This window comes from Budorcas taxicolor, chromosome 2, assembly GCF_023091745.1.
Source record: "Budorcas taxicolor isolate Tak-1 chromosome 2, Takin1.1, whole genome shotgun sequence".
Taxonomy (NCBI): Eukaryota; Metazoa; Chordata; class Mammalia; order Artiodactyla; family Bovidae; genus Budorcas; species Budorcas taxicolor.
In genome coordinates this window covers 130,622,629-130,638,057 of record NC_068911.1, presented here as the reverse complement: position 1 = coordinate 130,638,057, position 15,429 = coordinate 130,622,629, and the positions used below count along the sequence as shown (strand labels likewise).

General features: G+C 40.3%; 1 protein-coding gene across 1 annotated transcript in view; it reads left to right on the top strand.

The window, feature by feature from the left end:
- The first annotated feature begins 720 nt into the window (after window positions 1-720).
- Window positions 721-15,429, top strand: part of RFTN2 (raftlin family member 2) — an 81,208-nt gene continuing 66,499 nt past the window's right edge. Inside the window, 2 exon segments of the mRNA XM_052636142.1 lie at window positions 721-775; window positions 1,207-1,353. Of these exon segments, the coding sequence (XP_052492102.1) occupies window positions 721-775; window positions 1,207-1,353 (202 nt within the window).

The following is a 15,429-nucleotide window of genomic DNA, read 5'->3' as shown; positions in this document are numbered from 1 at the left end:
CTATTATTAACTCCATTTTACAAGGGAGGAAATTGAAACTTGGGAGGTCCATAACTTGCCCAAGATCATGTCTCCAGTAGGCATTAGAAGTTGTATTTGAACCCAGGTAGTCTGATTCCAGGGCTCACAGTTCTGATTAGTATGTCATACTCATCAGAATGATATGTAAATGGTAAAATACAGTAACACTCATTACATTGTTCCATTATGAATTGTTCTTGACTTCAGGTAAATAGCAACTTGTAAGGCTGAATGAATCAAGTTGTCAGTTGTTCTTGTTTAATTGAGGATACTCCAGGACCTGTGGAAATGTTAGTTACTATCATAAGTCTTCTAACAGAATATTTTAAACTTTTTAGATGTTAGTGAAATTAATAATCCACATTAATGTCTCTTTTTGCAGTTAAATCTTTTTATTATGTTTAATATAAACATTTTATTTGTGGCAGTTTAGAATATGATTTTTCCAACAACAACAAAAAAAAAACCTTCATGTGAAAAGAAATCCTCAAAAGTGCTATCTAAAGACTAAGAATGGAGTTTTAACTTTAACTTTTTTCCTTCTAGACTCCAGAAATAGTTTCCTGACTTCCTTTCTGGAAATGATTTTTGTTTCCAACCACGTTGAGAATCCATTTTTTTCATTCTCTCTCTCTCTCTCCTTTTGCTTTCTTGGTAGTAGCAGGGAGGAAGGAGGGGGTGGGCGCAAGAAAGAGGGAAATGAGAAAACAGAAAAAGAACTGAATGCCACTATGTCTGAATATAGCCTCTGCTTGTAGGTATTTCCATCTGATTTGCACTTTTGCCTTTTTATTTCCGTTTCTGGACACCTTCTTTATCATCCAGCCAACTGGAATAGACAAAGCACTGTTGGTGCCCTGAGCGACAGAACTCTGGTAGGGGGCTGGCTGTAAATTGACGTGGCATGGAAATTCTCCGCTAAGTTGTAGCAGCTTGCATGTTTCTACTAAGATCAAGCCCAGCCTCCCAGAGCTGTAGCTTAATCATCATGGGTTCAGCGACTTTACAGAAAAATGGATAGAAAAAATCTTCAGCTCCTTTCTTTGGACTCAAATGTTTTCTTTTTGAGTATCTATGTTTTAGCGGAAAAAATCCAAGCAGTTAAGTCTGTAACTTTCTTTTTGCAGCTTAAACAACAGAGTTTTCTGGTCTCCCTCCCCTATTCTGCAATTTAATTCCTTACAGATTTTGCCATGGGGTGCGGACTTAGAAAGCTAGAAGACCCTGATGATAGCAGCCCTGGAAAAATATTTTCTACCCTGAAGAGACCGCAAGTGGAAACAAAGACAGAATTTGCTTACGAATATGTATTGCTGGACTTTACATTACAAGGTATTTTTGCTTCTATTTTATTTGTTAAATGAAAGATTTCAAAGATAAAGGACTACTAGTTTTTTAAAGGGTTGGTTTGTGGCTTTTTACATGGTGCTTCGTAATTAGATTGTGCAATCAATCTAACAATAATGCTTTGTTTCTTAATTACATTCTGAAAGATTTCAGTTTTGTTTGCTTTGTTTTTTGTAAATTTGGCTCATATGTACTTTATAAAATTAGAAAAACTGCTTGGAAACAGTTCTTTCACTTTTAAATCAAATGCTTATTTGTAGAAGGATACATGAAAAACGCTTGCTTTCTCAGCCAAGTAGCTATAGCCTTAATGACAGTTAATGTTTTGAAAAAGATCTGAAAGGCACAAGAAGGTGGCATGTAGGAAATGTTACTTGCATCATGTGGAAGGATATTTGCTAAGACAATTCTGAGGCCTCCAGCTGTGTTAAATGTTGTGATTGTGCTAGTCACTTGATATTTTTGACCAAACTAAACCTGAAGTTTGAAAATACAGTAAAAAAGAAAAAACTATAGTCTTCTGTAAGATACTTCCTTTGCTTGATACCAGGTCTCTAACAGAGAAACTCCCTGTTCCAGAAAGTTGGAAACACAAATAAACAAGCCCAGATGGCAGCCTTGTGCACGGAATAGAGGCAGCTCAACTTCACATGTACTTTACCTCACTTCTTTTGGAAACTTTACTGTACAATGACATTGATAAAACTTAGTTTTTAAAAAGCAGAAGTATATCTTTAATTATAGGGTACTAAAAATGAAGTTGAGTGTCTTGCTTGCTATTAGAATGTCCAGATATTAGTATTAAGTTCTTGTTGGCAAGTTATGCTTTTAAATTCTAATAAGCTGCACATTTTATCAGTTAATAGATTTATACTAAGTATATTATCAGGTTGGATATTAATTTCTTTTAAACACAAATTCTCCATTTTTTGGTTTGTTCTGTAAACAGTGCATCTTTGTGCAAATAGCAAGAGCAGCCCATTTTCCTTTGTCAAAAACTGAGCTAGCCAGCAAACAAACTCCCTTCTAGAGGCATATGCAAAGTCTGTACCTATATTTTTAATGTATTTACTTTTCCATTTTTACCTAAGGTTAAGGCTACCAAAAGGAAAACTGTCAATATTCTTACTTTTCTTTTTAATGATGAAAGTTAAAAGTAGATAAAGATAATGGTGATAATCAGAGAAGTAATTACTCAAATGAATTTTTCTATACTTTTTCAAAAACCATCATTTGAGAAAATATTTGTAATGTGGTGCTATATTTTCTCCATTGATTGTCATTGTCAATTAATTTTTAGGACTGATTTTTATAAATTCAAGGACACAAACACATATTTTCCTTAACCTCAAAACCTTATCTGTTCATAAATATTACGCCAGAGCCATTCTGGTCTGCGCTTTAAGATTTGCTACACAAATCCCCATAGGTCTTAAAGTAACTTGAATTTTTTTTCTGATTTATTTCTTCCCAACAGTGTTAGCAGTGTCAAACAAATTTGTTTAAATGCAACCATCCTTGAATCAGAAAGATCTAGTTTTCTTCAAAAGTCATTTTGGTTTTGTTATTATTAGAAGCCCTTTTCTCTGTGAAAGGAGTAAAATTTCTACCTTTCACTCTGTTTGGATGAGATGATAGAGTATTACAATATAAAGTGAAGATACGGGCATAGTTTGCAAACGCTAACTCAGAAAGCAAGCATGTATTTTAAAGTTGCACCTGGTTCCTATTTGGTCCAGGCGCCTAGTCTCCTGGTGTTCTCTTTCTCTCCGATTCTTCCACATGTTTTTGGTTTTGTTTTGTCTGTGTCTCTGCCTTTGCTTCAGAAGCCAAAACTCAGTATCAGCCCAGCTCCACAAATCACCTTGTTCTCTTCTGTTGTACCTCACCCCCACCTATTCCTCTAATGTACAGAGAAGTGAGTCACATGGGGGTTAAAGCACACCAGCCTTCTAGGTTTAGCCCCAGCCATTCTGACCTGGAGTTGCTGTAAGGACTACTGAATAGTGGCATCTTCTGCCTCTCAGAGGCCATGTGCAGTGAGCCACCTTCCAGGAAACAAAATGGTCTGGTGGCGACAGCTGTGTGTGCTCATGAAGAGCCTGTCTCTTACATTGTTCTCCTCTGTTTTTCCCAATAGAGAACATTGGATAGGGAGTTAGTCCCAGTGGGGCAGGAGACCCTTTGAAATTTTCAGTGCCCTGTGTTATAGTGGCTATAATTATCTTGAACAATTTGTTTTCCATTTAGTTCCATTCCCTCCGTGTGTGTGTGTGTGTGTGCCTTTCCCACACTTGTTTTTTAGTGCAGTGGGGACTTTGAGCCATTATTTATATATCTCTGGTGGTGGTGGTGGTTTAGTTGCTAAGTTGTGTCCGACTCTTGCAACCCCATGGACTATAGCCTGCCAGGCTCCTCTATCCATAGGATTCTCCAGGCAAGAATACTGGAATGGGTTGCCATTTCCTATGGGAGAAATAATAGTCTAATCATTAAGCACACAAGGGTCTGGAGTCAAGTTCCTGGCTTCTGAATCTAGGCTCTTTCACTCACTAACTTAGCAAGTTTATGAACTTTGCTGTATCTCAGCTTCCTCATCTATAAAATGAGGATTCTAATGGTGCTTACATAATAGAATTGTTTTAAGGATTAAAGGAGATTATACAAAATAATCTCTTTGAAAAAATACTTGGCATTTAGTAAGCAGGGCTTCCCAGGTGGCTCAGCGGTAAAGAATCTGCCTGCAATGCAGGAGACACAAGTTCAACCCTTGGGTAAGGAAGATCCCTTGGGTGAATAAATGGCAACCCACTCCAGTATTCTTGCCAGGATAATCCCATGGACAGAGGAGCCTGACAGGTTACAGTCCATAGAGTCACAAAGAGGCAGACATGGCTGAGTGACTGAGCACCCATACACAGAATCACTTAATAGAAGTTAAGTATTATCCCTCCTAGCTTTATGCCAGGTCTACTAATTGCACTATTGAGATTTCAGCACAGTCTTTGTGATAAATTTTCTGAATTATTGTATAGTAATCTATACATGTGTATTTATGACAGTGTGTGTCAGAGTTTCTGACACACATTACAGAATTTATTAGTGAAAAGTTAAATGAACTCTGCAAATGATCGAGGAGGGTTGGTTTGCCTTCTTGTGCAATCCCAGAAAATAATCTGAATAACCATGGCCTTAAAGATTTTTAGAGCATGTATAGCTTTATGATTAAAAAGAAATTTCTATAATATTAGAAACCCAAAAGAAGGATGGATGGTAACTTCCTTATTTTACTTTCTAATAGAATTATGTAAAAACGCATTGAGAAAAATTTTGCTGGGCCCTGGCTAGCTTTCTTATTATGAGAACAGAAACTCTCATTGTCTTTTGTTATCATTGTTACAGTAATAAATATATTGATGTATGGATTCCACAGAAGATGCTGATAAGTAATGAAATACAAAAAGAAATAACACATAGTTTTTGCCTTATGGTATTTTAAATTCTAATTGGTCAGACTGGAAAAGATTATGAACTCCTCAAGGTCAGGAAGTATACCATATCCACCTTTGCATTGCTGTGTTTGGCACACTGTTTGGCACAAGACTGATGGCCAATAAGTGGTGCTGAAATAATGGGCTTCCCAGGAGGTGCTAGGGGTAAAGAACCTACCTGCCAGTGTAGGAGACGTAAGAGACGCGGCCTCAATTCCTGGATTGGAAAGATCCCTGGATCAGAAAGATCCCCAGATTGGGAAGATCCCTTGGAGGAGGGTATGGCAACCCTCTCCAGTATTTCTACCTGGAGAATCCTGTGGACAGAGGAGCCTAGCAAGTTGCAGTCTATAGGGTCGCAAAGAATCGGACTTGACTGATAATGTGGACCTGCAATGAGGAGAGGATGCAAGGGGCATTTGTAACAGACATTACCAAAGAGGAACTTAGCCTGTGGCTGGCTGGATAGAAAGGAACAGAAAAAATGATAAATCCAGGATAACTTCCCAGTTCTGAGCCTGAGTAACTGTGGGAATAACCATGCCTCCCACAATACGAGGGGCATCCCACAAAGAGTCAGTGGGTGAAACAGCAATTCCATTCCAGGCACGATGCCTGTGAGGTGGCAGTGGAACATCCTGGCAGAGAGAGTTATAGGTACACAGCTGGAGATGATGACTTCCAGGAGGACTTGAAGTAAATAAAGTCTTAAAAGAGGAGAATATGGGCAGAGCATAAGTGTCTTGGGCTGAGTCATCAGGCATATTTAATGGTATTGAGGACTATTCAACAAAAATGACAGAGTCTACAAGGCATTCCCTTGTAGCTCAGTCAGTAAAGAATCTGCCTATAATGCAGGACACCTGGGCTCAATTCCCTGGTTGGAAAGATCCCCTGGAGAAGGAAATGGCAACCCACAATAGTATTCTTGCTTGGAGAATCCCATGGAACAGAGGAACCTGGAAGGCTACGGTCCTTGGGGTTTCAAAGAGTTGGACACGACTTAGCAATTAAACCACCTCCAACAAAAATGACAGAGTCTGAGGACAACTGCAACTTATATAGCACCAGAGAAAACAAGGAAACGAAGGGTTTCAAAAAGCAAGAAATGATCAGTAATTTTAAATACTAGAGAACTTTCAAGAAGAATGAAAGTGCAGCACTGAAGAGAATGCATCTAAAAATCATCAAGAGATGAATGAAGTATCAGAAATGAGGGAAGGAAGGAGAGAAGGAAGGTCAGTCCAGCTAAATTTTCTGTATCTGTTTGACTCATAAGTTCTTGAATATTTTCTCAAGCCGTCAAAAGATTTTCAAATGTAAAATGCTGCATAAAAAGAAATTTATAGCAAAAATTGCTAAATTTACTCAAGCATCAACATAATCTTTGACATGGTGCCTAGTGCAAACTCCTACCGGGTGAAAAACTGCATACAGACTTTTCTTATGTTTAAATTGGTGGGATATTTTGGTTTAAAAATGTAATAAAACCTCACAATTTCTGACTGTTAAGAAAGAGAAAGATCCCATTCTGACCTGGGGGAGTAGGGAATCTCTGATAATAGCATACAGTTAACCCACTTGTTAGCTAAGATGGTAAGGCATCTGCTAACAATTTGGGAGACCTGGGTTTGATCCCTGGGTTGGGAAGATCCCCTGGAGAAGGAAATGGCAACCCACTCCAGTACTCTTGCCTGGAAAATCCCATGGACCAAGGAGCCTGGTAGGCTACAGTCCATGGGGTCGCAAAGAGCTGGACACCACTGAGCAACTTCACTTTCACTTTTCAACCCACTTGAGTAAATATTGATATTGGGAGGAAAATACATTTCTATTGGCAATCTACATTATATTGGGGTTTTTTCTTATATCTGGGTGGACATTTATTTATTCTCTGAACTAACACTTACTCAGCACCTACTGAGCTCGGAATGAGGATACAGAGATAAGTAAAGCCTAGTCCTTGACTTGTAAGAACCTGCATCCTAGTGAGCATCCTGCTGAGGGGCATTCATTTACGGTGCAAACACTCTATGCTGTGATACAGGCTTCGCTAGAAATCTGAGGGTTGTAGAGGTGGAAAGAAGAGCACCTCCACTTGATAGGTAGATCCAAAAAGACTCCTTAAAAGACATTCCACCTCAGGCTTCCCTCAAGTGGTAAAGAATCCACCTACCAATACAGGAGACACAGGTTCAATCCCTGGTCTGGGACGATGGCACATGCCCATCATGGCAAATAAGCCCATGTGCCACGTATACTGGGTCAGTGCTTTAAAACCAGGAACCAAAAAAAAAATAAAAATAAAAATAAAACCAGGAACCACAACTACTAAGCCCATGTGCCGAAACTACTGAAGCCCATGCCCTACAGTCAGTGCTCCACAAGAGAAGCCACTGCAATGAGAAGCCCACATATCGCAATGAATAGTAGCCCCCACTCACCACAAGAAGAAGAAGCACGCACAAAGCAACAAAGGCCCAGTGCAGTCAAAAATAAATAAATAAAAATTTTTTAAGAAAAAAAGCTTGCTTAGTTGCTAAAAAATGTTAAAAAAAAATTTTTTTAACTGCCACCTCCTATCATCTAAAGAATGAGTGGAAGTTAGACAAAGATTTGTATCCATAATACACAAAATGAAACTGAAAATCAAGAAGGAAAAAAACAACTGAATAGAAAAACGGACAAGAGATTTGGACAGGTAGATGACAAAACAGGAAATCCAAATGGCCAACAGACATATGAAACTGTGCTCAGCTTCATTAGTAATCAGGAAAAATGCATGCTAAAACCACAATGAGAAACCACTACAAATTATTCAAAAAACAGCTAAAATGTTGAGAAAATGAAAGTCATTTTCAACTCTTTGTGACCAGGCTCCTCTGTCCATGGAATTCTCCAGGCCAGACTATTGGGGTGGGTAGACATTCCCTTCTCCAGGGGTTCTTCCCAACCCAGGGATTGAACCCAGGTCTCTTGCATTGCAGGTGGATTCTTTACCAGGGAAGCCCCTAAAATGTCAAAAGACTGCTGATACCAGGTGTTTGTAAACTGGTACAACCACTTTGAAAAAAAAATGCTTTGTCATTATCTCTTTAGCAAAGATCCATATCCCAGTGGAAGCGTGGCTACGCATTCACCGGCAGCACATACAAAAATACTGATAGAAGGACTACTTGTAATAACCCCAAAAGAGTGAACAACTTAGAAATCTACAAACAAGAGATTAGAAAAATAAATTATGGTATATCATATGATGCAGGGCTTCCCAGGGAGTGCTAGTGGTAAAGAACCAGCCTGCCAGTTCAGGAGACACAAGAGATGCAGGTTCGATCCCTGGATCAGGAAGATCCTCTGAAATGGGAAATGGTAACCCACTCCAGTTCTTGCCTGGAAAATTCCATGGATAGGGGAGCCTGGAGGGCTACAGTCTATGGGGCTGCAAAGAGTCAAACACTACTGAGCGACTGAGCACATGTACCTATACATACAGTGCAACCCTATACTACGGAAGTAAGACTCAGTTCAGTTCAGTTCAGTCACTCAGTTGTGTCCAACTCATTGGGACCCCATGAACCACAGCACACCAGCTTTTTCTGAAAAGGGCCAGATAGCAAATATTTTAGGCTTTGTGAGCCATGTGATCTCTGTCCTGACTACTCAGCTCAGCCAATGTAGAGTCAACATACCATATGCAACAAAACAGGCCATAGGCAGTACTTTTGTGATCCTCTACTATAATGCAATCAGAAAAACAAATCATAACTACACAAGCTGTACCAGATGAATCTCACGAGCTTAATGTTCAGTGAAAGAAAACAAATACAAAAGCGCATATTGTATGATTCCATTTACATAAAGCTCCAAAAACTGGGAAAACTGAACTATAGTGTTTATTTACATTCTTGCATGCATGCATGCTAAGTCGCTTCAGTCATGTCCAACTCTTTGCAACCCTATGGACCATAGCCCACCAGGCTCCTCTGTCCATGAAATTCTCCAGGCAAGAATACTGGAGTGGGTTGCCAAGCGCTTCTCCAGGGGACCTTCCTGACTCAGGGATCAAATCCACGTTTCTTATGTCTCCTGCTTTGGCAGGCATGTTCTTTACCATGAGCGCCACCATTCTTGTATAGTTAATTAAGAAGAAGAGCAAGGACTTGAGGACCATAACAGTCAAAGAAAAAGTCAAGTTAGCACGGAGTGGGAGAGAGGGATTGTGATTGAAAGGGCGGAATGGTAGGCTTCTGAAGTGCCTGTCATTTTCTGATTTTTGAATGGATGGCATTACCAAATGTTGGCACTTTTAAGTATGTTTTGTGCTTTTTGTATGTTATGTTTCTACCCCCAGACAAGGTTTTTTTTAAGGTTGAAACCAAAAAAAAGCTAAGTAGGAAGTGGGAGTAAGGCAAACAAGGCTAAAAGACAAGATGAACAGACTCAGAAACAAGAGAATATTTCATGGTTTGGGAACTGCAAATAGAATAGGTGGAGTGCAGCACATGAAGGAGGCAGCCGTGGAACACAGACTGCAAGAATTTTAAGTGGTCATGATGTGATCTTTTGCACAGCTGCCTATAATATGAACTATGTAGTTCCTCGAGTTAGAGTGTATTTCAAAACTACAACTGTATTACTGCAATTAAATATATTAATGAGTGACTACAAAGATGGTAACTTTTATTGAAAACAAAAAGTTACGTAATTTGGATATTCCTTATATAGTAGTTTATATTTCTAAGTAACAAAACATTTTGACAAGTAGCGTAAACCAGATACTCCTTTTAATATCCATACATTAAATTGCTTAATAATTTATAGAAATCAAAAGCTTTAGTGCAGCTCATGTCTGAATTTTCACAAATTTTGAATTAACAAAATTGCAAATGAAGTTTTACTTTCCTGTAGGTGCTAAAAGGGCTTCCCAGGGGGCACTAGTGGTAAAGAATCTGCCTGCCAGTGCAGGAGACGTAAGAGACACAGGTTTGATCCCTGGATCGTGAAGATCCCCTGGAGGGTATGGCAACCCACTCCAGTATTCTTGCCTGAAGAATTCCTTGGAGTCATTCTGTCTGGTTCAAGCACAGCCTTTGTTGTCGTTGTTGTTGTTCTGTTGCTCAGTTGTGTCGGACTCTTTGCAACCCCTCTTTGAACCCCAGGCTTCCCTGGCCTTCACTATTTCCTGGAGTTTGCTCAAACTCATGTCCATTGATTCAATGATGTCATCCAACCATCTCATCCTCTGCTGCCCCTTCTCCTGCCTCAATCTTTCCCACTCTCAGGGACACAGCCTTACCACTCACTAACAATCTGGGCAAGTTACCAAACCTCTCTCTTCCTGAGTTTCCTTATCTGAGAATAATGACAATATCTACTTTATGGAGTTTTTGTAAGGACTTATTAATATTAGGCATGTAAAGCACTTCACATCGTGCCTGACACAGAATACCTTGGTATATGTTACTTGTTACTTTTTACTATAATTGCTAAATAAAATAGGGAGTTTGACAGTCTGTTCTCTTTTGAAAATATGGTAAAATTACTTGCCAGTGTTTGCATATTGTATCTTTATCTGAGGAACTAATTTTTCGTAAATAGTTCAAAAATACATACCAATCTTCTCAAAAAAACACATTTATATGTGTTGGACTTTTTTCATAGAGTTACATCATCAGGGTGAAGCTTTTGGTATTGAGCAAGTTCTTAGCTTTATACTAAAAGAATGTGACTTTTTTTGTATTTTTAAAATTTGATCTTTTCTATGAAGTTTTTAAGCAAAGGACCATAAAAAATTGTACTGATATTTTATTTCAGAAACTATGAGGAAAAATGACAGAACATTACATAACCTTCTATATGTTTACATTTAATGAGAAAAAAATCCACACTGCATGTGGGTAGTCTTCAAAGCAACTACAAAATACTTTCCTTCACAATGGCCTTGTAAAGTATAATAAAGTATTACAAATCATGTAGCATTGATTGAATAGCAACCAACCCCACCCATTACTGCTGTCAACAACATTTGTTCCTTCTTGCAAGGAACTGAGAAGGAACTCTTGGTGGCTGAGGAGCTAAGAGCAAGATGGCTCACAGCTGCTGCTAACTGCCTGTGCTCTACAGTTCTAGCCAAAACAATCATGCCTCCCCCCTAATTTCCTATGTTTCAAAGTAATAGAGTCTCTGATATTACCACCCCAGTGTAAGGAGATCAAATCAAAGGCTTGACGCAGACACCAAGCCTATCACAGAGAGGTAATTATCCACTCTAGTGAGCGCTTAGGTACTCTTGGTGGCTCAGAGGTTAAAGCATGTGCCTGGAATACTGGAGACCCAGGTTCGATCCCTGGGTAGGGAAGATCCCCTGGAGAAGGAAATGGCAACCCACTCCAGTACTCTTGCCTGGAGAATCCCATGGAGGGAGGAGCCTGGTAGGCTTCAGTCCATGGGGTCACAAAGAGTCGGACAAGACTGAGTGTCTTCACTCACTCAGTTAGCGCTGATGAAAATACCTCACTCTGTGGGTACAGCTCACCTTTCCTCACATCTCTAAGTTGAATCAGGTTGCCAGTCTCTTTTCAGCACAGTTTAAAGCATTATTAAGAATAGACAGGATTACATGAAGGGATGTTCTCAACAAAACTTCCAGATTTATTTCTCTTTTCCTTGCTCCCGGGTTTACTTTTCTTGAATGACACTGGCATGTTTATTTATTTATTTTATTTTATTATTATTATTTTTTTTACTTTACAATACTGTATTGGTTTTGCCATACATTGACATGAATCCACCACAGGTGTACAGGTCAGTCGCTCAGTCGTGTCCAACTCTTTGTGACCCCATGAATCGCAGCACGCCAGGCCTCCCTGTCCATCACCATCTCCTGGAGTTCACTTAGACTCAAGTCCATTGAGTCTGTGATGCTATCCAGCCATCTCATCCTCGGCCGTCCCCTTCTTCTCCTGCCCCCAATCCCTCCCAGCATCAGAGTCTTTTCCAATGAGTCAACTCTTCACATGAGGTGGCCAAAGTACTGGAGCTTCAGCTTTAGCATCATTCCTTCCAAAGAAATCCCAGGGTTGATCTCCTTCAGAATGGACTGGTTGGATCTCCTTGCAGTCCAAGGGACTCTCAAGAGTCTTCTCCAACACCACAGTTCAAAAGCATCAATTCTTCAGCTCTCAGCCTTCTTCACAGTCCAACTCTCACATCCATACATGACTACTGGAAAAACCATAGCCTTGACTAGACGGACCTTAGTTGGCAAAGTAACGTCTCTGCTTTTGAATATACTGTCTAGGTTGGTCATAACTTTTCTTCCAAGGAGTAAGCGTCTTTTAATTTCATGGCTGCAGGCACCATCTGCACTGATTTTGGAGCCCCCAAAAATAAAGTCAGACACCGTTTCCACTGTTTCCCCATCTATTTCCCATGAAGTGATGGGACCGGATGCCATAATCTTCATTTTCTGAATGTTGAGCTTTAAGCCAACCTTTTCACTCTCCTCTTTCACTTTCATCAAGAGGCTTTTGAGTTCCTCTTCACTTTCTGCCATAAGGGTGGTGTCATCTGCATATCTGAGGTTATTGATATTTTTCCCAGCAATCTTGACTCCAGCTTGTGTTTCTTCCAGTCCAGCGTTTCTCATGATGTACTCTGCATAGAAGTTAAATAAGCAGGGTGACAATATACAGTCTTGACATACTCCTTTTCCTATTTGGAACCAGTCTGTTGTTCCACGTCCAGTTCTAACTGTTGCTTCCTGACCTGCATATAGATTTCTCAAGAGGCAGGTTAGGTGATCTGGTATTCCCATGTCTTTCGGAATTTTCCACAGTTTATTGTGATCCACACAGTCAAAGGCTTTGGCATAGTCAATAAAGCAGAAATAGATGTTTTTCTGGAACTCTCTTGCTTTTTCCATGATCCAGAGGATGTTGGCAATTTGATCTCTGGTTCCTCTGCCTTTTCTAAAACCAGCTTGAACATCCGGGAGTTCACGGTTCACGTATTGCTGAAGCCTGGCTTGGAGAATTTTGAGCATTACTTTACTAGCGTGTGAGATGAGTGCAATTGTGTGGTAGTTTGAGCATTCTTTGGCATTGACTTTCTTTGGGATTGAAATGAAAACTGACCTTTTTCAGTCCTGTGGCCACTGCTGAGTTTTCCAAATATGCTGGCATATTGAGTGCAGCACTTCCACAGCGTCATCTTTCAGGATTTGAAATAGCTCCACTGGAATTTCATCACCTCCACTAGCTTTGTTCATAGTGATGCTTTCTAAGGCCCACTTGACTTCACATTCCAAGATGTCTGGCTCTAGATGAGTGATCACATCATCATGATTATCTGGGTCGTGAAGATCTTTTTTGTATAGTTCTTCTGTGTATTCTTGCCACCTCTTCTTAATATCTTCTACTTCTGTTAGATCCAGACCATTTCTGTCCTTTATCGATCCCATCTTTGCATGAAATGTTCCCTTGGTATCTCTCATTTTCTTAAAGAGATCTCTAGTCTTTCCCATTCTGTTCTTTTCCTCTATTTCTTTGCATTGATCGCTGAAGAAGGCTTTCTTATCTCTTCTTGCTATTCTCTGGAACTCTGCATTCAGATGCTTATATCTTTCCTTTTCTCCTTTGCTTTTCGCCTCTCTTCTTTTCACAGCTATTTGTAAGGCCTCCTCAGACAGCCATTTTGCTTTTTTGCATTTCTTTTCCATGGGGATGGTCTTGATCCCTGTCCTGTACAATGTCACAAACCTCATTCCATAGTTCATCAGGCACTCTATCTATCAGATCTAGGTCCTTAAATCTATTTCTCACTTCCACTGTATAATCATAAGGGATTTGATTTAGGTCATACCTGAATGGTCTAGCAGTTTTCCCTATTTTCTTCAATTTGAGTCTGAATTTGGCAATAAGGAGTTCATGATCTGAGCCACAGTCAGCTCCTGGTCTTGTTTTTGTTGACTATATAGAGCTTCTCCATCTTTGGCTGCAAAGAATAGCATCAATCTGATTTCGGTGTTGACCATCTGGTGCTGTCCATGTGTAGAATCTTCTCTTGTGTTGTTGGAAGAGGGTGTTTGCTATGACCAGTGCATTTTCTTGGCAAAACTCTATTAGTCTTTGCCCTGCTTCATTCTGCATTCCAAGGCCAAATTCGCCTGTTATTCCAGGTGTTTCTTGACTTCCTACTTTTGTATTCCAGTCCCCTATAATGAAAAGGACATCTTTTTCGGGTGTTAGTTCTAAAAGGTCTTGTAGGTCTTCATAAAACTGTTCAACTTCAGTTTCTTCAGCGTTACTGGTTGGGGCATAGACTTGGATAACTGTGATATCGAATGGTTTGCCTTGGAGACGAACAGAGATGATTCTGTCGTTCTTGAGACTGCATCCAAGTACTGCATTTCAGACTCTTTTGTTGACCATGATGGCTACTCCATTTCTTCTGAGGGATTCCTGCCCGCAGTAGTATATATAATGATCATCTGAGTTAAATTCACCCATTCCAGTCCATTTTAGTTCACTGATTCCTAGAATGTCGACATTCACCCTTGCCATCTCTTGTTGACCACTTCCAATTTGCCTTGATTCATGGACCTGACTTTCAGGTTCCTAGGCAATATTGCTCTTTACAGCATCGGATCTTGGTTCTATTACCAGTCACATCCACAACTGGGTATTGTTTTTCCTTTGGCTCCATCCCTTCATTCTTTCTGGAGTTATTTCTCCACTGATCTCCAGGAGCATATTGGGTACCTACTGACCTGGGGAGTTCCTCTTTTGGTATCCTATCATTTTGCCTTTTCATACTGTTCATGGGGTTCTCAAGGCAAGAATACTGAAGTGGCTTGTCATTCCCTTCTCCAGTGGACCACATTCTGTCAGACCTCTCCACCATAACCCACCCATCTTGGGTTGCCCCACAGGCGTGGCTTGGTTTCATTGAGTTAGACAAGGCTGTGGTCCTAGTGCGATTAGATTGACTAGTTTTTTGTGAGTGTGGTTTCAGTGTGTCTGCCCTCTGATGCCCTCTTGCAACACCTACCACCTTACTTGGGTTTCTCTTACCTTGGGCGTGGGGTATCTCTTGCCGAGGCCAAAGCCTGCGGCCGGGAGGAGCAACCCAAGGAGCAGTGGCTGAGCAGGCACAGGAGGGCCTAGAGGAGCTATCCCACGTTGAAGGTCAGGAACGGCGGCAGTAAGGAGATATCCCTTGTCCAAGGTAAGGAGCAGCGGCTGTGCTTTGCTGGAGCAGCTGTGAAGAGATACCCCACAGGTGTACATGAGTTCCCAATCCTAAACCCCCTCCCACTACCCTCCCCATATCACCTCTCTGGGTCATCCCAGTGTACCAGCCCCAAGCATCCTGTATCCTGTATCAAACCTAGACTGGCGATTCATTTCTTATATGATAGTATACATGTTTCAATGCCATTCTCCCAAATCATCCCACCCTCTCCCTCTCCCACAGAGTCCAAAAGTCTGTTCTATACATCTGTGTCTCTTTTGCTGTCTCGCATACAGTGTTATCCTTACCTTCTTTCTAAATTCTATATATATGTGTT